This window comes from Dipodomys ordii, unplaced genomic scaffold (genome assembly GCF_000151885.1).
Source record: "Dipodomys ordii isolate 6190 unplaced genomic scaffold, Dord_2.0 Scaffold5, whole genome shotgun sequence".
Lineage (NCBI taxonomy): Eukaryota > Metazoa > Chordata > Mammalia > Rodentia > Heteromyidae > Dipodomys > Dipodomys ordii.
Genome location: NW_012267221.1, coordinates 21,973,934 through 21,996,057, shown reverse-complemented (window position 1 = coordinate 21,996,057; position 22,124 = coordinate 21,973,934). Strand labels below are relative to the sequence as shown.

The window sequence follows — 22,124 nt, the reverse complement described above, 5'->3', positions numbered from 1 at the left end:
AGAACACTAGTCTTGAGTGAGAAAGCTCAGGGAAAGCACCCAGGCCCTGAGTTCAAGTCCCAGTACCAACACACACACACACACACAAATAAATCAGAAAAGTTGATATGATGAAAATAGTCTTAAAATTTAAAGTTACTAGGGCAGGGGTATGTGGCTCAGTGATAGAACACAAGCTTAGTATGCAAGATGCCCTGAGTTTCATTCTCAGCACAAAACTTAAAGTTGCAACTTAGTTTTTGTCAATGTGTGTGGGCAAGAAAGAATGTCCCTTACCTTGTACATTGATATTTCATTTATCTAGGACTAGCAGGAGTTCCATAGTTGAGGGTCTTGAAAATCCTGTTTAAATATCAGTTTTTGATCTATAATAATTATATTTGTTGTTTCTGACCTTATAAGTAGATGAACCATGAAGTCCTACTTCCAGATGTTGCTTTCTTCCTTCAAACCTAAATTACATAGACTTCCCTGAGGGCATGTAATACACTGGGTGTTTTAGTATGATACCTTCCTTGTATTTATGTACTGGTTGTTAATCATTTTAATGACGAGAACTCCTTTGAGTCCTTTTTGAGTGTAATATAGTATCCAAAGTATGTTTCTTTTAAAAATCTTTAATTTTATTGTGTTGTTATTTCTTAGGCTGCTGGAGGAAGTATCTCACACCAAGTTAGTTTCTCCTACTTCAATGCATTTAACTCCTTATTGAACAACATGGAGCTTGTTCGTAAAATATATAGCACTTTAGCTGGCACAAGGAAAGATATTGAAGTCACAAAGGGTAAGATTTAAAACTCTGTTCAAATCTCCACATTTTTACTTTTCATCAACTAAGCTTGAGGTTGATCGAAGTTCACCACACTGAAGCCAGTTCTAGAAAGTGCATATAGGCTCCAGAAATCCAGGTGGATTTAATGGGATGCTGAGGTCAGGAATGGAAGTGACTTTGACAGTTTTGAAAAGAACCTTGGTCCATTCTGTCAAACAGGTCATTGGTATTGTGGCAGCAGCTTGTTTGTGCTAGGAAGGAATTGCCACAGAAAGATGAGTATGCCTACTACTACTTTTAGTGAGTTGTAACAGGATGTATTAGGTGACTGGAGAACAACCACTTCTTCCCTTTTGTAACTCTGGAATAATCATTGGATAGCTGAAGTTAATTTACCTGTTTTGCTATTTCATCTCTTCGCATTGTACCTTTTTACTAGCTTTGAGAACTGCAGTTATATTTAAATTCAGCTTTAGATTCTAAAATACAACTAAAATGCCTTTACATTTCAGAACATGTTTGAGTTGGTATAGGTAGAAATATGCTGTCTACTAAGAGACTTTCAAGATTTTAATACTTTTTTCTTTATATTCCAGAGGAATTTGCCCAGAATGCCATACGCTATGGACAAGTTACTCCACTGGAAATTGATATCCTGTACCAGCTTGCAGACTTATATAATGCTTCAGGGTAACTCTTACAATAGTTCTTCAATTGTGTTTAATTCTGTTAGTAATTCTTTATGGTGTTTAATATAGGCCAATTCTTTTAAAATGTGAAACAGTATTGTGCCATCAGTTAATTTTAGCAGTAGTTCAGTCAACATATGAATACTAAGAAAGAAATGGGCACATATGAGAAGTGTAGGAGTGGGAAAAAGAAGACAGAGGGTGGGGGGAGGTGAAGAAAGGGAAAGGGAGAGGACAAGGGGGGAGAAGAAAGAGCAAACGGGATGAAAAGAAGAGGACGGAGTTGGAGCTAGACAGGTAAGAGAAAGGAGTAATAAGGTTTAAGGTATAGAGGGAGATGAGAGAAAGAAGAAAAATGAAAGAAAAGAGAGAACTGAGAACAAAGGAAAGGAAAAGATTGATTTAATCTGGGCTCTCTGGAGGTGTTATAAATTTCTAAATTATTTTCTTGAGGTATGCTCTGACATCCTCATAGGGATTGTCACAGACAAGCTCAGATTCTTTTAAAATGACTCTAGTTTATAAATTAAAAGAAAAGACACAAAAACCCAACATTCAGACAGTGCTTTATTTGCAAAGTCAGGCAAATAAAGCCCTTACTTACTGATTCCCAACAAACCTGTAGAAAGGGAGCTTATGATCCATTAAGACATTGAATTGGATGTTTTTTCCAGTTACATTTTGTCTTCATCAAATATAGCAATATCTGAAAAATAGTCTTTAACTCTAGGACTGAGTACTAATAGAAGTTGAAAAAACGAGTGCTTAATTGCTTAATGCTAGTGAATGGTTGGGTTAGATATAATGCTAAATATTTCAGCAATCTTACATATCTATAACTTGATGATTAGCATGAAATACCAGGCTGTTATATCCATGTATAATTTACATATTTGACACAGGTTTTGAACCTCTATAAAATACTAAATACTTTCAAAATACTTTTATTAAATCTAAGGTGACCTTTTAGTTGGTTCACAGAATGTATATTTTTTAAGTAAATTTTTGGGAACAATAGTGCATTCATTTTGTTCAAAACTCAAAGTATTTGAAAGATAGTTAAAAAATACAGTTAAAATATAGTTTAAAAATTCCTCTTATTCTTGTGCCTTCCTTAGTTTTGTATCTATCCTATTTTCTAGGATACCTTATACCTTATACCTGTGCATTATATGCTGTGGAAGATATATTGAGCATGTGTGGCCTGTTGGTAGCTGTCCTTTGCTTCTGGCAAGAATTATTCTTTTGCTTTTAATATCTATCGCTGAAGTCATTAATTTTGTGTATTCCAACATTATTTCTCTAGAATGTTGTTGCAGACAGGGTCTGAAGATTATTTTTTCTTACCAAAATGATTTGTATGACTAATGAAATGACACTTACACTTTTAAATTACAGTTAACTTTTTTTTTAAGAAAAGATGTTCTCTATGCGAGGAGTTGGTCAGTGTCGGTCAGTGTCTAACAGTTACTTGTTTCTATATTATTCCCTTAAGGCGCTTGACATTGGCAGATATTGAGAGAATAGCTCCATTGGCTGAGGGGGCCTTACCTTACAACCTGGCAGAACTTCAGAGACAGGTAAAAACAGTCTTATAAAAATAATTACCCAAAATGCTGAAATAATATGTGCACAGCAAACCTAAAACTTCTGATTGTTGTGAAAACAACTTTTTGAGAAAGACTTAACTCCCAATTTTACTTATGTGAGTTACCCTCATCCTCAGAATATTTTTATGGGATTCCTAGATTTGTGATTTTGCTTTGTTCTTTTGCCTTATTAAGGTAAAAGAATAAGAGTTGAAATAGGCATGGGCTTGACTTCCTTTCCATTGGAATTAGCATGTTTTCCATTCATTTGTCTAATTTTTAAAGGTTAGTGCTAGGTTCCTTGTATCATGAAGCTGAGATTTATAAGGTTTTAACAGTACATTTCTTATTCACTGAGATAGTGCCTTATAGCTTATAAGAGAAAAGGAAACATGTCTAATTAGAAAGAAAACTTTGACTTTTACATTTTTGTTAGCATATTTTCTTTTTATTGTTTTGCAAAGGTGATATGTAGAGGGGTTACAGTTATATGAGTCAGGTGGTGAGTACATTTCTTTTTGTACAAGGTCACCTTTTCCCTCTCTCTCTCCCAGTTTTTCCCTTCTGTCCCCATACACAAGTTGTATTGTTCATTTTCAACATAGTATCTGTGAGTACCACTGCTGCATTTGTTCACTCTTTGTCCCTCCATTTCTGTGCCCCTGCTTACCCTCCCAAAGATAACTAAATAACAATCAAGACAAAAATAAAATAAAAACAGCAACACACCAAAGAGAAAAAACCTCTTGTTTCCATTTTCTGGAGTCATTTCAATAAATATTATTTGATCAGATGCACATAGGCATATTGCCTTTGTATTCCTCTCCTAAGAATATCCTCCTCTGGCCAGGTGCCGGTGGCTCACGCCTGTAATCCTCACTACTCAGGAGGCTGAGATCTCAGGATCGTGGTTCAAAGCTAGCCTGGCCGGAAAGACCATGAGGCTCTTATCTCCAATAAACCACCAGAAAACTGGAAGTGGTGCTGTGGCTCAAGTGGTAGAGTGCTCACCTTGAGCTGAAGAGCTCAGAAACAGTGCCCAGACCCAGACTTCAAGCTCCATGACCAAAAAACCACAAAACAAACAAAACGAATATCCTCCTTTAGTCTCTCTGTGTGTGAATATTTAAAGTGACTTATTACATTTTTAAAGCAATATTATTATTTTTTAAATATTGATGATTAAAAATTGCTTATGCATACATGTATAAGTTTTTTATTTTTATTTATTTATTTTTTGGGTCTGGTCGTGGGGTCTGAACTCTGGGCCTGGGCACTGTCCCTCAGCTCTTCAGCTCAAGGCTAGCACTCCACCACTTGAACCACAGCACCACTTCCGGCTTTTTTCTTTTTGCTTATGTGGTGCTGAGGAATTGAACCCAGGGCTTCATGCATGCAAGGCAAGCGCTCTACCACTGAGCCACCTTCCCAGCCCGTCATGTATAAGATTTTTAAAAAGTAATTATATTGTTACTATTAAGGTATTGTGATGTATGTAATAAATTGACAGGCTTCCCTTCCTTTACTTTCCCCTAGTTTCCCTCTCCCATCGCTGCCAAGTTACATAGGTCATTTCCACATAGAGTATACTGAATAGCATGGTTGCATTTGTTCACCCTACTCCCTCCCTTTCTACACCCCTCATGTTCCCCCAAAGGAAGAAAAAAAAAAACAAAGCAAACACCATACCACCACTATCACCATTAACAACAAAACCAGGTTTCCATTTCCTGGAATTCACTACAATAAATTGTTTGTTTTTTAAAGCAGCATTAAAAAAAATTGTCATCTCCATTAGTAGTAAGGAAAAACAAAATTGGAAATTGCTTTGTTCAGAATATCCCTGAAAATAGAAGAGGGCTATTTTATTTCTAATAACTAATCGTATTTTAAATGTTTAGAGATATTACACCTTTGTGTTCTTCCCCAAAGGGTAACCATCTTTAGATGTGTAAGGTTGGTTAATAATGGTTCCATTTCTAACTTTATACATATTAGGCAAAAGCAAATCCCATAAAATTACTTTATTTAGTAGAATGGAATGATTTAAACAAGTCTTGCTTTAGACAGAAACTTTTGGTTTCATTTATAAAAACCCATAGTTTGAGCCCTAGCAGTTTTTAGGAAGCTTCAATTGTAGCGAATGGTCACACACCTTGTCCTCCTTATGTTCCCTGCTCTCGCTCTGGAAGGACCTGTGAGCTTCTTACCATTCTCCTTTACCAGATGAGTTAGTGAGGAAATCACAAGGCACTTAAATGTGGTTCACCTTGGGACGATTTGATACGAAATCTTTTTCTACTTGAGCTCTGTGGAATGATGATTCTGCTTCTGAAATTAATTAAAATTCTCAGGTCCACTTTACATAATGAATAAGAACTTTTGTGCTCTGTTGAAGCAAACCAAAAATGGGAAAGAGAGCTTTTATATCTACATTTATGGTAATACTTTAATTGTTTGCTTAGTGTGTAATAGAGCTCCCTGCAGATTAAATGAGCCTGTAACCTATTGTAGTATAGCTTCTTTTGTGCCAAAAAACTATGTGCTACCATCAAAGTTTATTTCCATTATGAGTTTTCAGATCTTTTAAAACTAAATGGATTTATTCAAATTTAGTGATTTATTTTAAAGTAAAATTTTGTGAAATTACCAAAAAAAAATCTTGAGAGATTCAAATGTTTAAAGAGTTCTTACTGAACTTAAATACTTAACATATGTTTTATCACTGTAGCTATGTTTTTGGAGGGGAGAAGTTTGAGGTTTAAATTCAGGGCCATAGACTTGCTTGGCTGGTACTCTACCATTTGAGTCATACCTCCAGCCTTGCTTTTTTGCTTGTTATTTTGGAGATGAAATCTTGTAGACTTTTTCCGCCAGGACTGGCTTTACACCTCAGACTTCTGGATCTCAGCTGTCTAATTTGGATTATAAGTGTGATCCACTGGCATCTTTACTGTCTTTGAAATCTGATACAAGTTTCTCTGGGCCTCAATTTCCCCATTTATTAAAATGAGTACCTTTAAATACTTTCAAGAATTGTTCATTTTAAGGTCTTGCATTCTGTAAAGTGATCAATGAGTTTTATTTTACAGTTTTACATTTATTCTCCTTTTTCCTTTATAGCATTTAAATTTTTGTGATGAATGCAGACTAGGATCGAATAGAATAATATGCCTAAGTTTTTGGACTGGTTATGTAGGCCATTAGTGGAGTGCTTGCCTGTGTACATAAAAAGGAAGAAGAAGAAAGGAAATATGCCTAGTTTTTACAGAACCAAAGTAGTAGAATAAACTTTCTTCAAGTTTTAATCTTGAAAAAATTTTCTTCATTTAACCTATTTCAGATTTATGGTAAACTCAAAGGTAGTCACGTAGGCTACGGTGTCTTAACAATTTCAAGATAATACACTAGTACTCAATTTTTAGAATTCTTTAGTTCACAGAGTTATATTAACTACAGCTATTCCTATGTGACTTTATACTTTTTCCTATATTGTCAAACTAGGATTATGGCTGGCTATTCCTTGGTATCCAAAGGAGATTGGTTCCCGGACTCTAATGGATAACAAAATCTGTGGATACCCACATCCTTAATCTAAAATAGCACATACCTCCTCCTGTGTATTTTAGATCATTCCTAGGTTATTTATCAGATCTAATGACAATGTACATGCTGTGTCAGTACTTTTTATTTGAAGACAAAAAGTGTATGAATGTTCAGTATAGAGATAACTAGATTATTTTTATTTTATTTTATTTTTTTTTACCAGTCCTGGGGCTTGAACTCAGGGCCTGGACACTGTCCCTGAGCTTCTTTTGCTCAAGATTAGCACTCTACCACTTGAGCCACAGTGCTACTTCTGGCTTTTTCTGTTCATACGGTACTGAAGAATTGAACCCAGGGCTTCATGCATGCTAGGCCAACACTCTACCACTAAGCCACATTGCTAGCTGCTAGATAGATTTTTAAAAGAAATTTTGAGATAGACTTACTATGCAGCCCAGGCTGCTCTCAAACACATTATATAACCCAGACTTGCCTTGAACTCATAATTCCCCTACCTCAGCCTTTCAAGTATTAGGAATCCAGGTATCTGGCTGTAGATGTAGTGTTTTCCCACACATGGCTGAAACTCACAGATACAGAAGACCAATTGTACATGATTATTTATTGTTAGTGTATAGTGTTTCCCTATAGGAGTTGACTTGAAATTTTAAATATTAAAGAAAGAAAAAATAAGTATTATTGTTATCTGAGCCTACCAAAGTTGTTAAGAAAATAGTTCTGGAACTAAAAGGTTCCTGAGAGTTCAGAAATAAAAGTGAGGAGGGAGGCAACGAAGAAGAGTTTTGGCACTGATTCCTAACATCCTTCTGTTTCCTCATGATTAGGTTGGTGCCTTGTTTTCCATTTGACAGGATTATTGTGAAAATGATGCTACGCAAAACAAAAGAAATGTACATACCACCCAATGTGGAAGAAATAACTGTACCGCAAAGCTCATAGAAGTCATAAATGTTATAGACCGTGATAGACAATTTGCTCCAGGAAAGTTAGAATGTGTTTGCAACTTTAACTGAGCATCACTATCCCACAATACTGTGAAATTTGGGAAATTACGTAACCACTTAATCACAATAAAAAATTTGAAAAAAAAAAGAAAATGATGTGAGATAATGTAGTTACGACTGTCACCTACTAAACATGCAGCAAAGTTAACTGCTTTTTTTTTTTTATTTTTACTATTTGAATTTGGGAAACATTAGCCCACTTCAAAATTAGCTGCAATAAGTATGTGACCCAATTCCTTCATTAAGGAGAATGATTTTGTATTTTCTTTTTTATTGCCTAAAACATTTTGCTTTTTAATTTTTTGTGCTGGATAAGATTCTACCAGTTATTTTTTAAATTTAATTAATGATGGATAATAAATCCTTACTCTATATATCTCAGTTGGACTGTTTTGAATGTTAAAGATAATAGAACACAGAAGATTATATTCCTGATCTAGGGATAAGCAGGGATTTTATAAAAGGGCTATAAAACACCAGTCATCCAATGAAAAAGATTAATAAATTGAACTTCATTAAATTTAAGGAGTTTTATTCATCACAGTATATTACAAAAATAGCTAAAGGCCATGCTACATCGTAGAGAGACATTTGAAATACATTTAGCATTTAAGTGTTAGAGGATTTGTATCCAGAATATGTAATAAGGAGGGAGTGCTGGCTTAGGCCTGTAATTTGTCTGTAATCCTAGCACTCAGAAGTCGGAGGCTTAAGGCTGAGGTCGGAGGATCATGAATTCCAGGCTAGTCTCAGCTACATACTCAAGAAAATATCTCAAAAAATAAAAGATTGTGAAATGAAATTCTATGAATTCATAAACAAAAGAGAAGCTAGTTGAAAATAGGTAAAAGGCCTTAAAAAGAGAAAAGTACCCTGGGCACTGGTGGCTCATGCCTGTAATCCTAGCTGATACTCAGGAGGCTGAAATCTGAGGATTGTGGTTCAAAGCCAGCCCAAACAGGAAAGTCAGTGAGATCTAATCTTCAATTAACCACCCAAAAGATGGAAATAGAGATGTAGCTCAAGTGGTAGGGCACCCAGCCTTGAGAGAAGAATAGTTCAGGAGGGATAGTACCTAGCAAGAATGAGAGAGAGACAGAGAGACAGAAAGAGACAGAGAGAGAGAAAGAGAGAGGGAGATAAAGGAGGCAGAGAGAGGAAAAGTTGAATATTATTTAATATTAACAGGGAAAACACATTAATAATACATTGAAATGCTATTTTATCCAAATTATAAAATTGTAAAATTACACTGACAGGGATATATTGTTTAGGAAGTGGAAGAATAAAAACTCAAAACTGCTGGCACAACTTTGAAAACTGTTACATAAACTACTGTGAAGAAACAACTATCTTCTTGGTTCTTCCAGATATAATCCTCACCAGAATGAGTATTATAGGTGTTAAAAGACATATCCAAGCTGGGCACTGGTGATTCATGCCTTTGATCCTAGCTGTTCAGGAGGCTGAGATCTGAGGATTGAGGTTCAATGCCAGCCTATGCAGAAAAGTCCCCAAGGTGCTTATTTCCAGTAGGCTACTCAGGAAAGGCTGCAAGTGGTGTTGTGGCTTAAGTGGTAGAGTGCTAGCCTTGAGCACGAAGAGGCTCAGGGACAGTGCCCAGACCCAGAGTTCAAGCCTAGGACCGGCAAAAAAGAAAAGACATTTTCAATATTGTTTGTAGTAGCAGTATTTGCAGTAACCAAAAATTAGAAACTCCTGGATAATTATTTTGTGGAATAGAAATGACCTATAATGAGAAAACATATTTTTGTTGTTGTTGCTGTTACCAGTACTGGGGCTCAAACTCAGAATCTGTTGCTTTTACTTAGCCTTTTCAATCAAGGTTGGTACTCTCCCACTTGAGCCACACACTTGGCTTTTTGGTGGTTAATTGGAGGTAAGGGTCTCATGGACTTTTTCTGCCTGGTCTGGCTAGGATTACAGGCATGAGTTATCAGCACCAAAAAGCAGAAATTTTGGTTGAAGGGAAGTAAGTTTTTAAAGAAGAGGGGGGAAAGGGAGTAGGGTGCAGAGAAAAGGGTATACACATTTTTGGAGCTTCTAACAGTTTGGAGGAGGTTAAAAACAAAGTTAAAGACTAGATTTGGTCCTGTGTGAGAATGGGTAAACGAACTTTCTCTTTTACTTTTCTGTCTTACACAATTAACTTTTCAACTGTAGGAAAAAGTAAATGATCTATGATGGACTTGTTTTATTTTTAAAATGTTTTTGTTTTTATGCTAATTATATTAAAACTATAGACTACTAAAGATGAGCTGGGTTGTATTTTGTCAAAGTATTATTTAAATGATTTTAATTGTATTTTATCTATTGCATTCCTTCGTTATAGGACTTTGATTCTTTGGGTAGTGTACTTTCTAGTGGGCTTTAGATTCTTTGAAGTAGAGGAAAGCTTTACAGTCTATTGAACATTCTTTTTTCCACCCAGATCTTTCTACTCGTTACCTGTGGTACTTTTTGCTATAAATGCAAATCTGTTCTCAAAAACCAGAAGATTATTTACTTATTAGTGATTTACCTAATTAGTTGTTCCTTTAAACACATTAATTCCTTCTTAGAGAAAAGTATATATGTTATTTAGCTTTTAGGGAAATGTCTATATCTACATTTCTCTATATCATATATAGGTATAAATGCTTTATTTTCCTCATCATCTTCTCCTATACTGGTACACTTTTTGGTTTTAATCTTACTTTGAAAGGCCCAGAGAATATTAGAGGAGTATTAAAATCCTAGATGTGCTTTGCAGATAGAATTTTGTTTTGCTGTGGCTATGCTAGCCATACATTTAGTTAATGCAGAATCCAGCCTTTAGTGCTTAGTATAAAATTGATTTCATCTATCCCTTGGCATATACCCACCAGTAATTTATCATTTGGAAGAAGCATTCTCTTTATTGGGTCAACATGATACATGAAGCCTCTTGATCTGGGCAGCTTGCTTGACTTGTTCACTGACATGATCTCCTGTCTAAATCTCATTTGAACTCGCTCCTTATCATACACATAATGCTTCGGGAGCCAGTTAAAAATCATTTAAGATTCTCACCTCTTGTTTTGCTTTGAAAAACACTTAATTAACCTTGTTAAATATCAAGCTTCATGATCATAATCATAACCTTAAGCAAAAGAGTGCCTTTTCCTTTGGCCTATTTGTTCGCAGTGGGGGATCTTCTTAGTACTGAGTGTTTTCTTTCAGTCTAAATGTTAAAAATTCAGTACACAGTCATTAATAGGGATGATAGCTATAGTAGCAATCCATTTATGAATATTCATGATATGAAATATATAGCATTAATTACATTAATTTACATACCTAAAAGAAGTGAACAATAACTTGCAGCAATAACTAAGCCTTAGGGGAAAAATCTTGGTAACCATATATTGTATGTTTTCTTACAAATGCTATTTAATAGAAATGGAGATGACATTTCTGCCAAAAGTTATTTGAGTATTTATACTTTAAGATGTTTTAGCTGAAAATTAAAGCATCATATAATCCTTCTGTTTTCATAGGATTTTGTAGGGCTTATAGCCACTCTTTGAAGAAAAGGACTAGAAAGAAAAATGTATGTGGTTAGACAGAGAAGAAACCTTTTAGATGAATAAGGAAATTTGTACTATGTAAAACTTATTTGGGACCATAGTTTTTTCATATTATGAAAAAAAAAACACCTGTGTGTGTAAGAGGGAGAGAGACAGAGACAGAGACAGAGAGGGAGAGTCTGTAAAAGAGAGATAGAGCAAAGAGCAAAACAGAGAGAGATAGAACACAAAAGAAATACTTTCAGGGCTGGGAAGGTGGCTCAGTGGTAGAGCACTTGCCTTGCATACTTGAGGCCCTGGGTTCGATTCCTCAGCACCACATAAGCAAAAAAGAAAAAAGCCAGAAGTGGCGCTGTGACTCAAGTGGTAGAGCACTAGCCTTGAGCAGAATTGCTGAGGGACAGTGCCCAGGCCCAGAGTTCAGGCCCCACGACTGGACCCAAAATAAACAAACAAACAAAGAAATACTTTCACCATATAGCACAGGCTGGCCTTGAACTTTGTGTGTGTGTGTGTGTGTGTGTATATGGGGGGAGAGAGAGAGAGAGAAAAAAAAAAGAACTACTGGTGTCTGAACTCAGGGTCTTGTGCTTACTAGGCAAGCAGTCTACCACTCCTAACCATTTTGCCTAGGTTAGTATCAAACTGTGATCCCCTTGATTTCCATCTCCTAAATAGCTAGGATTATGGGTGTTTATCCACAGTACCCAACCTGTGCGCTCAAACTCTTGCTTCAATCTCCTGAGTAACTGGGATTACTCTCTCACACCTGACTTGACTACAAATTTTAATTCAGCTTTTTTTTTTTTTTTTTTTGCTTGTCCTGGGGTTTGAAATCAGGGTCTGGACCTGTCCCTAAGCTTCTTTTGCTCAAGGATAGCACTCAGATCTCAGCCTCCTGAGTAGCTTGCAACCAACAGATTCTTTTTGTTGTTGTTGTTATTGGTCATGGGGCTTGATTCTTGGCCTAAGTGCTGTCCCAGAGCTCTTTTTTGCTCAAGGCTAGGACTTTATTACTTTGAGGAACAGCACCACTTCCAGTTTTCTGGTGGTTAATTGGAGGTGAGTGTCACAGACTTTCGTACCTGGGCTGGCTTTGAACCGGCCCCCTGAATAGCTAGGATTACAGGTATGAGAGACACCAGCACCCAGGCTATCTAAACCTTTTAATGTGCTTTCTTGGTTTTTATTTGTTGGTGGTGCTGGGAATCAGCCCTAGGTACTTGAGCATGCTAGACAAGTATGCTAGCTTTGAGCTATATATACCTCCAGCCCATTATTATATTTTAGTTTGTCTTTTTTTTTCCTTGAGGCACATTCTTTTTTTTTTTTTTTTTTGGGTCTGGTCGTGGGGCCTGAACTCTGGGCCTGGGCGCTGTCCCTCAGCTCTTCAGCTCAAGGCCAGCGCTCTACCTCTTGAGCCACAGCGCTTGAGGCACATTCTTATTGTGCAGTCCAGCCTAGTCTTGAACTTGTGTTCTCTCTGCCACTGCTGGGAATTCTGGCCTGACTCTGGCTACTACTGTTTCATTTTCTCACTATTTTCCCTCCTTCCCTCCCTCCTTCCCTCCCTCCCTCCCTTCTTTCCTTCCTTCCTTCCTTCCTTCTTCCCTCCCTATCTGCCTCCCTCTCTCCTCCGTCCCTCCCTCCCTTCCTTCTGTTAGAAGTAAGAAGGACTTTGTACTTGTGTGGTATGTGGTATATGCTCTAGTGCTTGAGCCACACTTCCAGCTTCTTTTTTTTAAGGTTCATTTCAACCTGATACTTTTTAAAGCTTCTTAATAATATTCCTTTGTTTCGGTCTGCTTACATAATGAAGCAGCTATTTTTATAATGAAAGTATTTAAGAACTAGACTGACACATTGACCTATATAAATTATTTTAGGTGATTTATAGGATGCCTGTGAAGTACATTCTGAATCATAGTAGAATTTTTTACTTTGCTTTTGTTTTTTTATTTCACAGTAGACATTTTAGGTTATCATTAGTATTGTCCAATTTAGGTATCAGGATTTTTTTTATACATTTTAGAAAGATTTCAAACTTCTAAGTTAAAAAAGGGAAAAAGATTTTATACCTGAAATACTTGTTTACCTAAAAACTATATTTCTGGAAAATAATGGTTTGTTCCCAAATAGTGGTCAATAACTGATACATTAAGAGACTTGTTAAAGATAAGAAAAACTCCTGTGCATTCGAATAATAGGGGTACTCTCAAAACAAAAGCAAAAAGTCATGATTCTACTGCTTTTCATTTTAACTAGGTGAATATCTTAATTTGTTCTTTCAGAGAAGAGGTTAAGTCATGAACAATATTACTTTCAGGTTTTGCTTTTTCTTATTTTGGGATAGTCATATTGTAGCTGTTTTCATTTGCTGTATGCATTTCCATGTTTCTTTTTTTTCCCACAGCAATCTCCTGGGTTAGGCAGGCCTGTCTGGCTCCAGATTGCCGAGTCCGCTTACAGATTCACCCTGGGCTCAGTTGCTGGAGGTGAGTGACATGTCTGTGTGCTGTTTGAGGCGGGTGTTAATGTAATATTATCTCACTAGACCTGGACAGATCAGCAGAGATGCAGTTCATTGTTTTGGGGGTCACGACTGCAGGGCTTTCTTTATTTTTACCTGTGATCTGAGGACATGTCATAGCATGGCTGTGGCCCCTCTGGCTCCAGTCTGTCTCCAAGATAAAACCTCTGTAATGATGTGAAAGTCTGAGGTGCAGTGCTGTTCTTACCTTAATTATTTTGGTTAAGGCCAGTATGAAAAAATGGAAAGTAAGACTGAGTTTATGGGGTCAGGCATAGGAGTAGGTAGAAAATGAAGACTTTGGTTTTCTAGGATTTATATTTCAAATCCTAGAATCTGATAAAATAAAACAACCTCCCAAAGGGATTCACTTTTGTTTTGGCTTATATATATTTTTCTCTTTTCCTGGCTTAAGAATATGTAGATTAGTAGTTTATTTGCAAAATTGAACTTCCTTTCTGTTCCCTGCTCACAGCAGAAATTTGAGGGACTGTAATTAAGTACTCTACAAGGAAAGTATATAGTAGAATCTGAAGTTGTTTTGTTGAGAAGAACCTAGAAGGCATGATTAAAATACTCCAACTTTTTCAAAATGAGGCTGAACTGATGATATTAGTATTTTTTCAGTCTCAGTTTTAGAAATTGTAAAGCTTGTTTTGGTTTCCAACATTCAAAAAATAATAATTATCAGATAATAATTATCTCAGTCCCTGAAAAATTCTAAAACATAGTGCTTTTTCCTCAAGCAAATTTTATAACTAGAGATAAGGATCATATTGAAATTTGTTTCCAATAGTATGGTTGTAATAGTGATTAATTTACTAAACTGCTTTAGTAGTAGACTAAATTATAAAATTATAGTCACTTAGTTCACATATATAGTCATTTCATAGTTATTCAGAAGTAATTGGCATAATATTTAGGCGTTTAATGGAAAATATAAAAGAATGTTATAAAATGTAATAATTTAAATTGTGATTATGGGAAAGTGAGTGGTTCTCTAATGTTGGTGATGACTGGATAATCCACTTTGTAAGTCACAAACCTAAGATATCAAAGAGCATTTTTTGACACCTTTTTTTGTTCTTTTTCTTCTTCTGGTTTTGGACTGCTGGGGATCAGATCTAGGGCCTTTCACATGCTAGGTGAGCACTGTACCAGCTATATCTCCAGCCCGACTGTTATTTCATGAAGCAACTGTATTTATGGGTTGTTAAGTGTCCCATCCTTAGTGTATAAAAGAATGTAATGTAATTGTCTTCTGTGATAATAAATTTTATGTTTTATATTTTCGCCCGTCAGGTGAAGATATATTTTCTTTATGAACTCTGATTTAATTTTGTTCTTTTTAAGTTTGAAAATTGTTCTGTTTGTAGCTGTGGGAGCCACTGCAGTGTATCCAATAGATCTAGTGAAGACTCGGATGCAAAACCAGCGTGGCACTGGCTCTGTTGTTGGGGAACTGATGTACAAAAATAGCTTTGACTGTTTTAAGAAGGTCTTACGTTATGAGGGCTTCTTTGGACTCTACCGGGGTAAGTGGGCTAGTTTCACAGCTAAATTTAGTGATTTTATTTCAGGCGCTTTCTATTTTCTCTGCTCATTTTTCCTTTTTACATTCTTTCTGGTATCTAGCAGTATTAGTCTTGCTAATTATTTCTTCTTCCTGCTAGGATTCCAGATTCTGTATTTTTCCCCAGTATGAGTCTAGGCTACCATGTCCTTACAAGCTAAGACACATGTCTGCAGCTCGGAAATAGTTTCTTTCCCAGTACATTGAAGAGGAGAAATAGAAGCTTCTCTGTAAAGCAGAAGCCAGGCTGCTACTTGAAAGTGAATTTATATACTTGTTTTAACTGAAAGAAATATAATTTTTTTTGTCATTTCCAGGGAGGCCAGATGTAGGTCTTTTCCAATGAGTCATCTGAATTAAAAAGAAAAAGGAAAGAAAACTGTGGCTCTTACCCTTTCTTCCCCTTAGCTCAGACACACAGCAAAGCAAAGAGATTGTCACCACCAACGCTAGACTGAGTATAGAGACTGTTGTCAGCATTACAGACTGTAACTCCATGCAGAATTCTCCCCCACCCCTTGGCTTTGTAGGAACTTGTTCTCCTTGGAAAGAGAATGGCTTTCATCTACATTAGAATTTTGGGTTCCTTGGAGGGGGCTGGAGATTAATTTTTTAATCCCTTTGGGCGCCACTTGAAATTCTTTGAAAATACTCCCAACATGCTCAAGTCCAGGGCATTTATGTAATTTACTGTACTTGTTTGTTTACACACCCTGGCTTATTAATCCCTAGCTCATTCTGAGTTGTATTCAACAGTTTGGCTTAGATTCTCTCCCTCAAATAGGAAGACTGGACCTGAATAAAGCTTTATGTTCATGGACAGGAGAAAACCAACACCTCCAACTGACATAATATTCAAAAAGTCAAGTGAAAAATGTAACTTTGATTTATTGATAGTTGATAGAGAAAGTCATGAGGATGCTCATGGGGGATTATGTGTAAAATAAGAGAATAACTTTGAATTCAAACTAGGCTCAAATACCTAGGTTCCGAGAATAAATATAATTAATTTTGTTCAAATATTCAGCAATCTAAATTCCTGTGCAGTTTGCACTCTATGGGAAGAAGTGTGCATTGTACTCAGCACAGAGCTGCCTGACCAGTGAAGGCTTGCTTTAAGCTGACTTAAGGCCTTCATATCTAAAATTTACTTAATGGAATCAGCGTTCAGTATCCCTAAATTTTTTATTTCTTTGAAATCTCCAATTATTCATTATCAAATAATGACTTCTTTTCCTTGGTAGAGTATTACATTATAAGAAGAAACCTAGCTTATATAACTGCAACTCTTCTGTATATCACCTTTACAGTAAAATTTAAAATTAGAAAAATTAAAATAAGTGTCAGGATTTTACAGGGTTTAGTATATTTACATTTATTTTGCAGTAAGTTATGCATACATAGAAAGCTTGTGAAAAATATGCATCACTGTGCAGGAGACTAAAATATCAATAAACTTTGCTTTTTCCTATTAATTGGGATTTGAATAAGGGAGAATCAGTTTTTTTAAGTAAAAAGTAAAAAAAGAAGGAAAGGTTAAAAAAGAAGAAACCTAGATATACAATGCATAGTTTAGCCTTCTCAATAAATAGCTGTTTCGAGAAGATTTCATTTGGGTTAGATGTTATATTAATTGTGTGCAATATAGTAACTAGGGGAGAAGGGATACTGGCTTTATGCAGGGTGTGAGATGATAAAATCCATCCTTTAAATGAGAGATTTTATACTAGGGAGAAGATTGTAGGAGTCCTGTATGTGAGAACTGTGATTATTGAGATTGTCATATATTGCTTAGAACTGGTCCATTATTTTGTCAAATGATTGACAAAATTGTTGACAGATTAGCTAAATTTCTTTGTAGGAAACAATGATAAAATGACATAAATCAGTACTTTATTAAAATTCCATGAGCTTTACTAAGGCAAGTTGTAAAACAAATACACATGCTGACATGGTTGTATGGGAATAAGATGAAAAGTAATTGTGCCTGATAATCAGGAGGGTTAGAAAGTTAAGACTGCCATCTGCTGATTTATTCTTTTAAGTCAGCCTGCTAACCATGAAAGGTATGTGTGGATTTGTATTTGTCGTTGATAATTCAGTTTGACTGACAGTAGCCTGTATGCATGATTACTTGTTGGCTCTCAACTCATGGAAAATCACTCAGCAGCATCCTCAAAGTAGGCTTAAGACCAGCAGTGAGCAAACGTGTAAGCACTCTCCCTTGGCAAGAAGATTTAAAGGATATACAATGTTTATTGTTAGCATCTTTTATAAATGTATGCAAAATTATATAAGCTAACAATTTGGATAAGCTGTGTGCCTTAGAAAAGTGAGTCCTATGAATATCTACAGATGCTGAATTGTTTATATATTTTTCTCTTTTTCTAGTGTGCCAGACTGGGAAATTTAACTTTTCTTAGAATAATGTTTTTATTTTGAGAGGAATCTTTTCAAAATGTCTTAAACTGGATATACACTAGTAAATAAAAATACAATTGGCATGCTTTTTGCTTACTGGAGATATTCATTAGATGATACTAAAAACTGCATTTTTCTCTGTGGTTGTGGCTTTCCTTTAAATAAATGAATACTGAATGAATAATGAATAAATGAATAGTGAAGGCTTCTCTGAAGAGAAAATTGTGGGAGTTAGTATTCTATTATAACTGAGCTACTATATACTGTTATGTAGGTAGCATTGTTTGTGACAAAACCTGGGTGGAGTTTTCCCCATATACAACTTTAGCATATCTCAAGTTCTGTGCAAGTTTGAATGTTGTTCGTTGTAATAAGAGAGGAAAATTGGTTTCATTGTTGTTGGTAATGTTTCCTGAGTTGAGAAAATCCATAGGCTGTATTTTTTTCCTCAGTGCTTTTTGGATAAAAATTCCAGTTTGATAGTTTTTTTTTTAATTCATGCTTAAGGAAAGCATGTATAGCTTCAAGAAACATAGTGTCATACTTGTAAATAATTATTATGTGCATATACAGAGTTTTTAGGATAGCCACTTTTCCCATTTTAATGGAAGTCTAGAAATACTTGATGCATGAATAATACAAAGAAAATACTTTGTTTTGTGTGTCTTTCTGTTTTAAACCTAATTTGCTAATGATTCTATTTACCTAGGTCTGATACCACAGCTTATAGGAGTTGCCCCAGAAAAGGCCATTAAGCTGACTGTAAGTTTTTTTTCTTACTGAGTTGATGTCATTTATTTAAATTACTATAAGCACAAAATTAAAATCGATGCTGCTAAGATTGACACACATTTTGGGGGGGTACTTCTTTTTAAGCTCACTAATTGGGCTCTATGACTTGAGCCACACCAGCCATTTTGCCTTTGTTATTTTTTAAGTAGGGTCTCAATGGTATTCCTGGGCTGTCTAGACCATGACTCCTCTATTTATACTTCACATATACCTAGATGATAGTTGTATGACACTATGCCCAGTTATTAGTTGAGATGTGGGTCTTAAGAACTTTTTTTTACACTGGCCGTGATTTTCTAAATCTTTGCCTCTCAAGTAGCTAGGATTACCAGCATGAACTACTAGTACCCAGCCAGCACTGGCACTCTATTAAGACACTTTTGTACACATTTAATAATTTTTAATTTTATTCTGAGATATGTTATTTACTTGGAAGGCAACAATGTGCCTATAGAAAAACTGGTTGGGAATTCTGGTTAACTGATATTGTCCTCCTAATTAGGTTAATGATTTTGTCCGAGACAAATTTACCAGAAGAGATGGCTCCATTCCACTTCCAGCAGAAATCCTTGCTGGTGGTTGTGTAAGTATTAATCCTGGGTGCTTCTTGTGACAAATATATTCTGTAAACTTTTTACACCTTACAAGTGACATTTCTCAAACTCAAGGTATCTTAAGCAAATGTTCTCATATAAAAATTTTTTTAATTTTATTGTATGATCTTGCTGTTTTTTAGGACAGGGAAAAAAAGACACTTTCCTGAGCTTTATTTTCATTAGCTTCTGTTTTAGAAACTTCTAAAGTTTTAATTTCCAGACTTTTAAAAAGTCCTAATTCTTATTTTTAACCATCATAGGAAGTATAATGTAAGTAGAATAATCATATATTTTGATTGACTGGAACTTTACATGTGAGATAACTATTACTTGGGTCTTTATATTTCAGGTAATGTAGCTACCTAAATTATAACTAATTTATAAATAAAATTACAAGTAATAACTGAGCCATGGTGGTCTAGTTTTCTAATAGTGTCTCTTTTGGGTCTGGGAGTTATGATTAAACAACTGTAATTATATTGAAGCTATTGACAAAAATTCTGAAACCAGCGATTCACATTATATTTACTCAAAGCACAAATCATGTATTTTTAAAGTGTAAGCATTTACACTGGGTTTAGCCCAATTCATACCTCTAAGTTTATAGCCCAGTTATCCTATTTACAATATTTGTTTTACATTTGCTTGAGATTTGTTTAGTCCATTTTGTTTTTAAAAATGAAAATACCATTGTTGGACTGGCTGGTGGTTGTGCTAAAACTTTCCCAGTTGCTCTTGGAGCTTGAGGTGGTGAGGTCAGTGACCTTCAAACTTTTAATTCAGAGAAGATGCCCCTGAGGTCAGAGAGAGAAGGTCCTCCTTGATGAGATTTGTCAGCTAGGCACAGACATAAGTCCTCACCTTTCTGAGATCAAAGTTCTTATGGAAGAGGTGAATTGGTTGCAGGGGAATAGGAGTGGGGGAGGGGATGAAGGGGGAGTTGAGGGAGGTGAGCAATCACATTTGCATATTTGTCTGCATGCATACAAACATTCTTAGACTGCATGCTCAGGAAGGAAATTTCTTTGGTTGAATTTCTTTTCTTCATGAAAGATAAACAATGTAAAAGAATAAGACTCTTGTCTAGCTCACCAAAAGTATATTGTCTTTTCTTTATTCCAATGATGAGTACCGTAATTGTTTCTCATCTAATGACAGAAGCTTTGTGAATCATAAATATTTTTCTCAGTGGTTTAAGTTTCCATCTGGTTAACAAGCTTCCCAACTCATTTTACCATAGCACATACACAAATCTGCCAGAAACTTGCAAGTCATGCTTTTCATCTTCCATATGGCTAGTGATTTGTTCCCATTTGTGATATCCAGAAGATTTTGGCTGTAAAATGGACTCTGCCCCATGTCTGACATGTGACCCAAGTCATTAAACTATAATTATCTATATGGTTCTTTTTGTTTCTGTCAGGTGTAGACCCTGTTTATAGGCTTGAACTTCAGGAATTTCTGTTGAAGTTGAGAATCTTTGAGAAACGTACTGATTCCTTAAATCTCTTCCTTAATCATGACTCATTTCTGAAAGCTTTGATGGGTTAAATATTAGCTAGAAATTAACAACATGAATAGTGGGCTAGTCTCTAGGCAAATAAAAAAGAAATATATAATTGTTTATTTTGTTGTTGTTGTTGTTGCTATTTTATTTATTTTTAAATTTTTGATATGGTCTATAGGCAGGCTGGTCTGGAACTCACTGTCTAACCCAGGCTGGCCTCAAACATAAACATACCTCTTGCCTCAACCTCCTAAGTATTATAAGTGTGTTCCATTAGGTCCTGCTTGAGTTTCTCCTGAGAACTAGTCATCCCGCAGTGTAAAAGCATAGTTCTTTGGTTCTCCCAAAACTTTATAAATTTCAACATAGTCTTAGACAAATGGGTGATTATCTGTTTATAGAATAGTGGACACTGTGAGATGCAGGATATTCTCTTCCCTGAATGATAACAGATAAACACTGGCAGCCTGATCCGGAGTTCCCATCAGACAAGGTACTGGTGATGGTAAAATGTGCAAGGTGTTTAGCTCAGTGCTGTCGGTGCTGTCAGAAGAGTGCTGCTGCTTTTCCAAAACCTACCCAATTTTAAAGCTGTAACTAAGGTTAAAGAAGAAGTAGACCCCTTTGTACTGTACAGCACCTTTACAACAAAATAAAAAAATTCAGGCAAGAAGAAGAAGAAGAAGAAGAAGAAGAAGAAGAAGAAGAAGAAGAAATAGCTCACTAGTTAATTAGGAGGCTGAGATCAAGAAGCTGAGCTTTTTTTTTTTTTTTTCCTACCAGTCCCAGCAGAAGTCTTTGAGACTTCATCTCCAATTAACCATCAAAAAGCCGGACTAGATCTGGACATTTAAAATACTATTTACTGAAATGAATTCCAGGAAATGAAAACATAGTCGGGCACAGAAAGGGAGGGAGGAAGGGTGAACAGATGCAATCATGGTATTCAGTATACACTACGTATAAAATAAACTATGGAACTTGTGGGCAGGGATGGGAGAGGGAAAAACTGGGAGAAAGCATAGGAAAGAGTGACCTTGTCCAAAAAAGAACTGTACTTATTATTTGACTTATGAAATGGTAACCCTCTGTACAATACCTAACAATAACAATACAATTATACGTATTTATTTAAAAGCTGGATTAGAAATGTGACTCAAGTTGTAGAGTGACAGCCATGAGTAATGAAGATGAGAAGGCACAAGGTCCTGAGTTCAAACCCTATTCTGGGGCACAAGAAAGAAATGGAGGCAGGAGGGGGAAGGAAGAAAAGGAAGGGAAAAGAAAAGGAATAAATGAGTTATAGACTTTTCCAAGCAGAATTAGTTAGGAATTGGGTCAAGTTTCTTGTAGATAGATAGGAGAGAAATTCTGTTACCATGAAATGACTAAATTAACCTTTTAGAAAACGGCATGCGGGGCTGGGAAGGTGGCTCAGTGGTAGAGCGCTTGCCTTGCATGCTTGAGGCCCTGGGTTCGATTCCTCAGCACCACATAAGCAAAAAGAAAAAAGCT

At 35.8% G+C, this 22,124-nt stretch overlaps 1 protein-coding gene across 3 annotated transcripts in view; it reads left to right on the top strand.

Moving 5' to 3' along the window:
- Positions 1-22,124, top strand: part of Slc25a12 (solute carrier family 25 (aspartate/glutamate carrier), member 12) — a 108,212-nt gene that overhangs the window by 68,302 nt on the left and 17,786 nt on the right. For all 3 annotated transcript variants that reach the window (XM_013030518.1, XM_013030511.1, XM_013030527.1), the window contains 7 exons: positions 646-784; positions 1,369-1,462; positions 2,957-3,041; positions 13,604-13,685; positions 15,097-15,255; positions 18,424-18,476; positions 19,009-19,089. In XM_013030518.1, the coding sequence (XP_012885972.1) occupies positions 646-784; positions 1,369-1,462; positions 2,957-3,041; positions 13,604-13,685; positions 15,097-15,255; positions 18,424-18,476; positions 19,009-19,089 (693 nt within the window). The remainder of the gene's footprint in view (positions 1-645; positions 785-1,368; positions 1,463-2,956; positions 3,042-13,603; positions 13,686-15,096; positions 15,256-18,423; positions 18,477-19,008; positions 19,090-22,124) is intronic.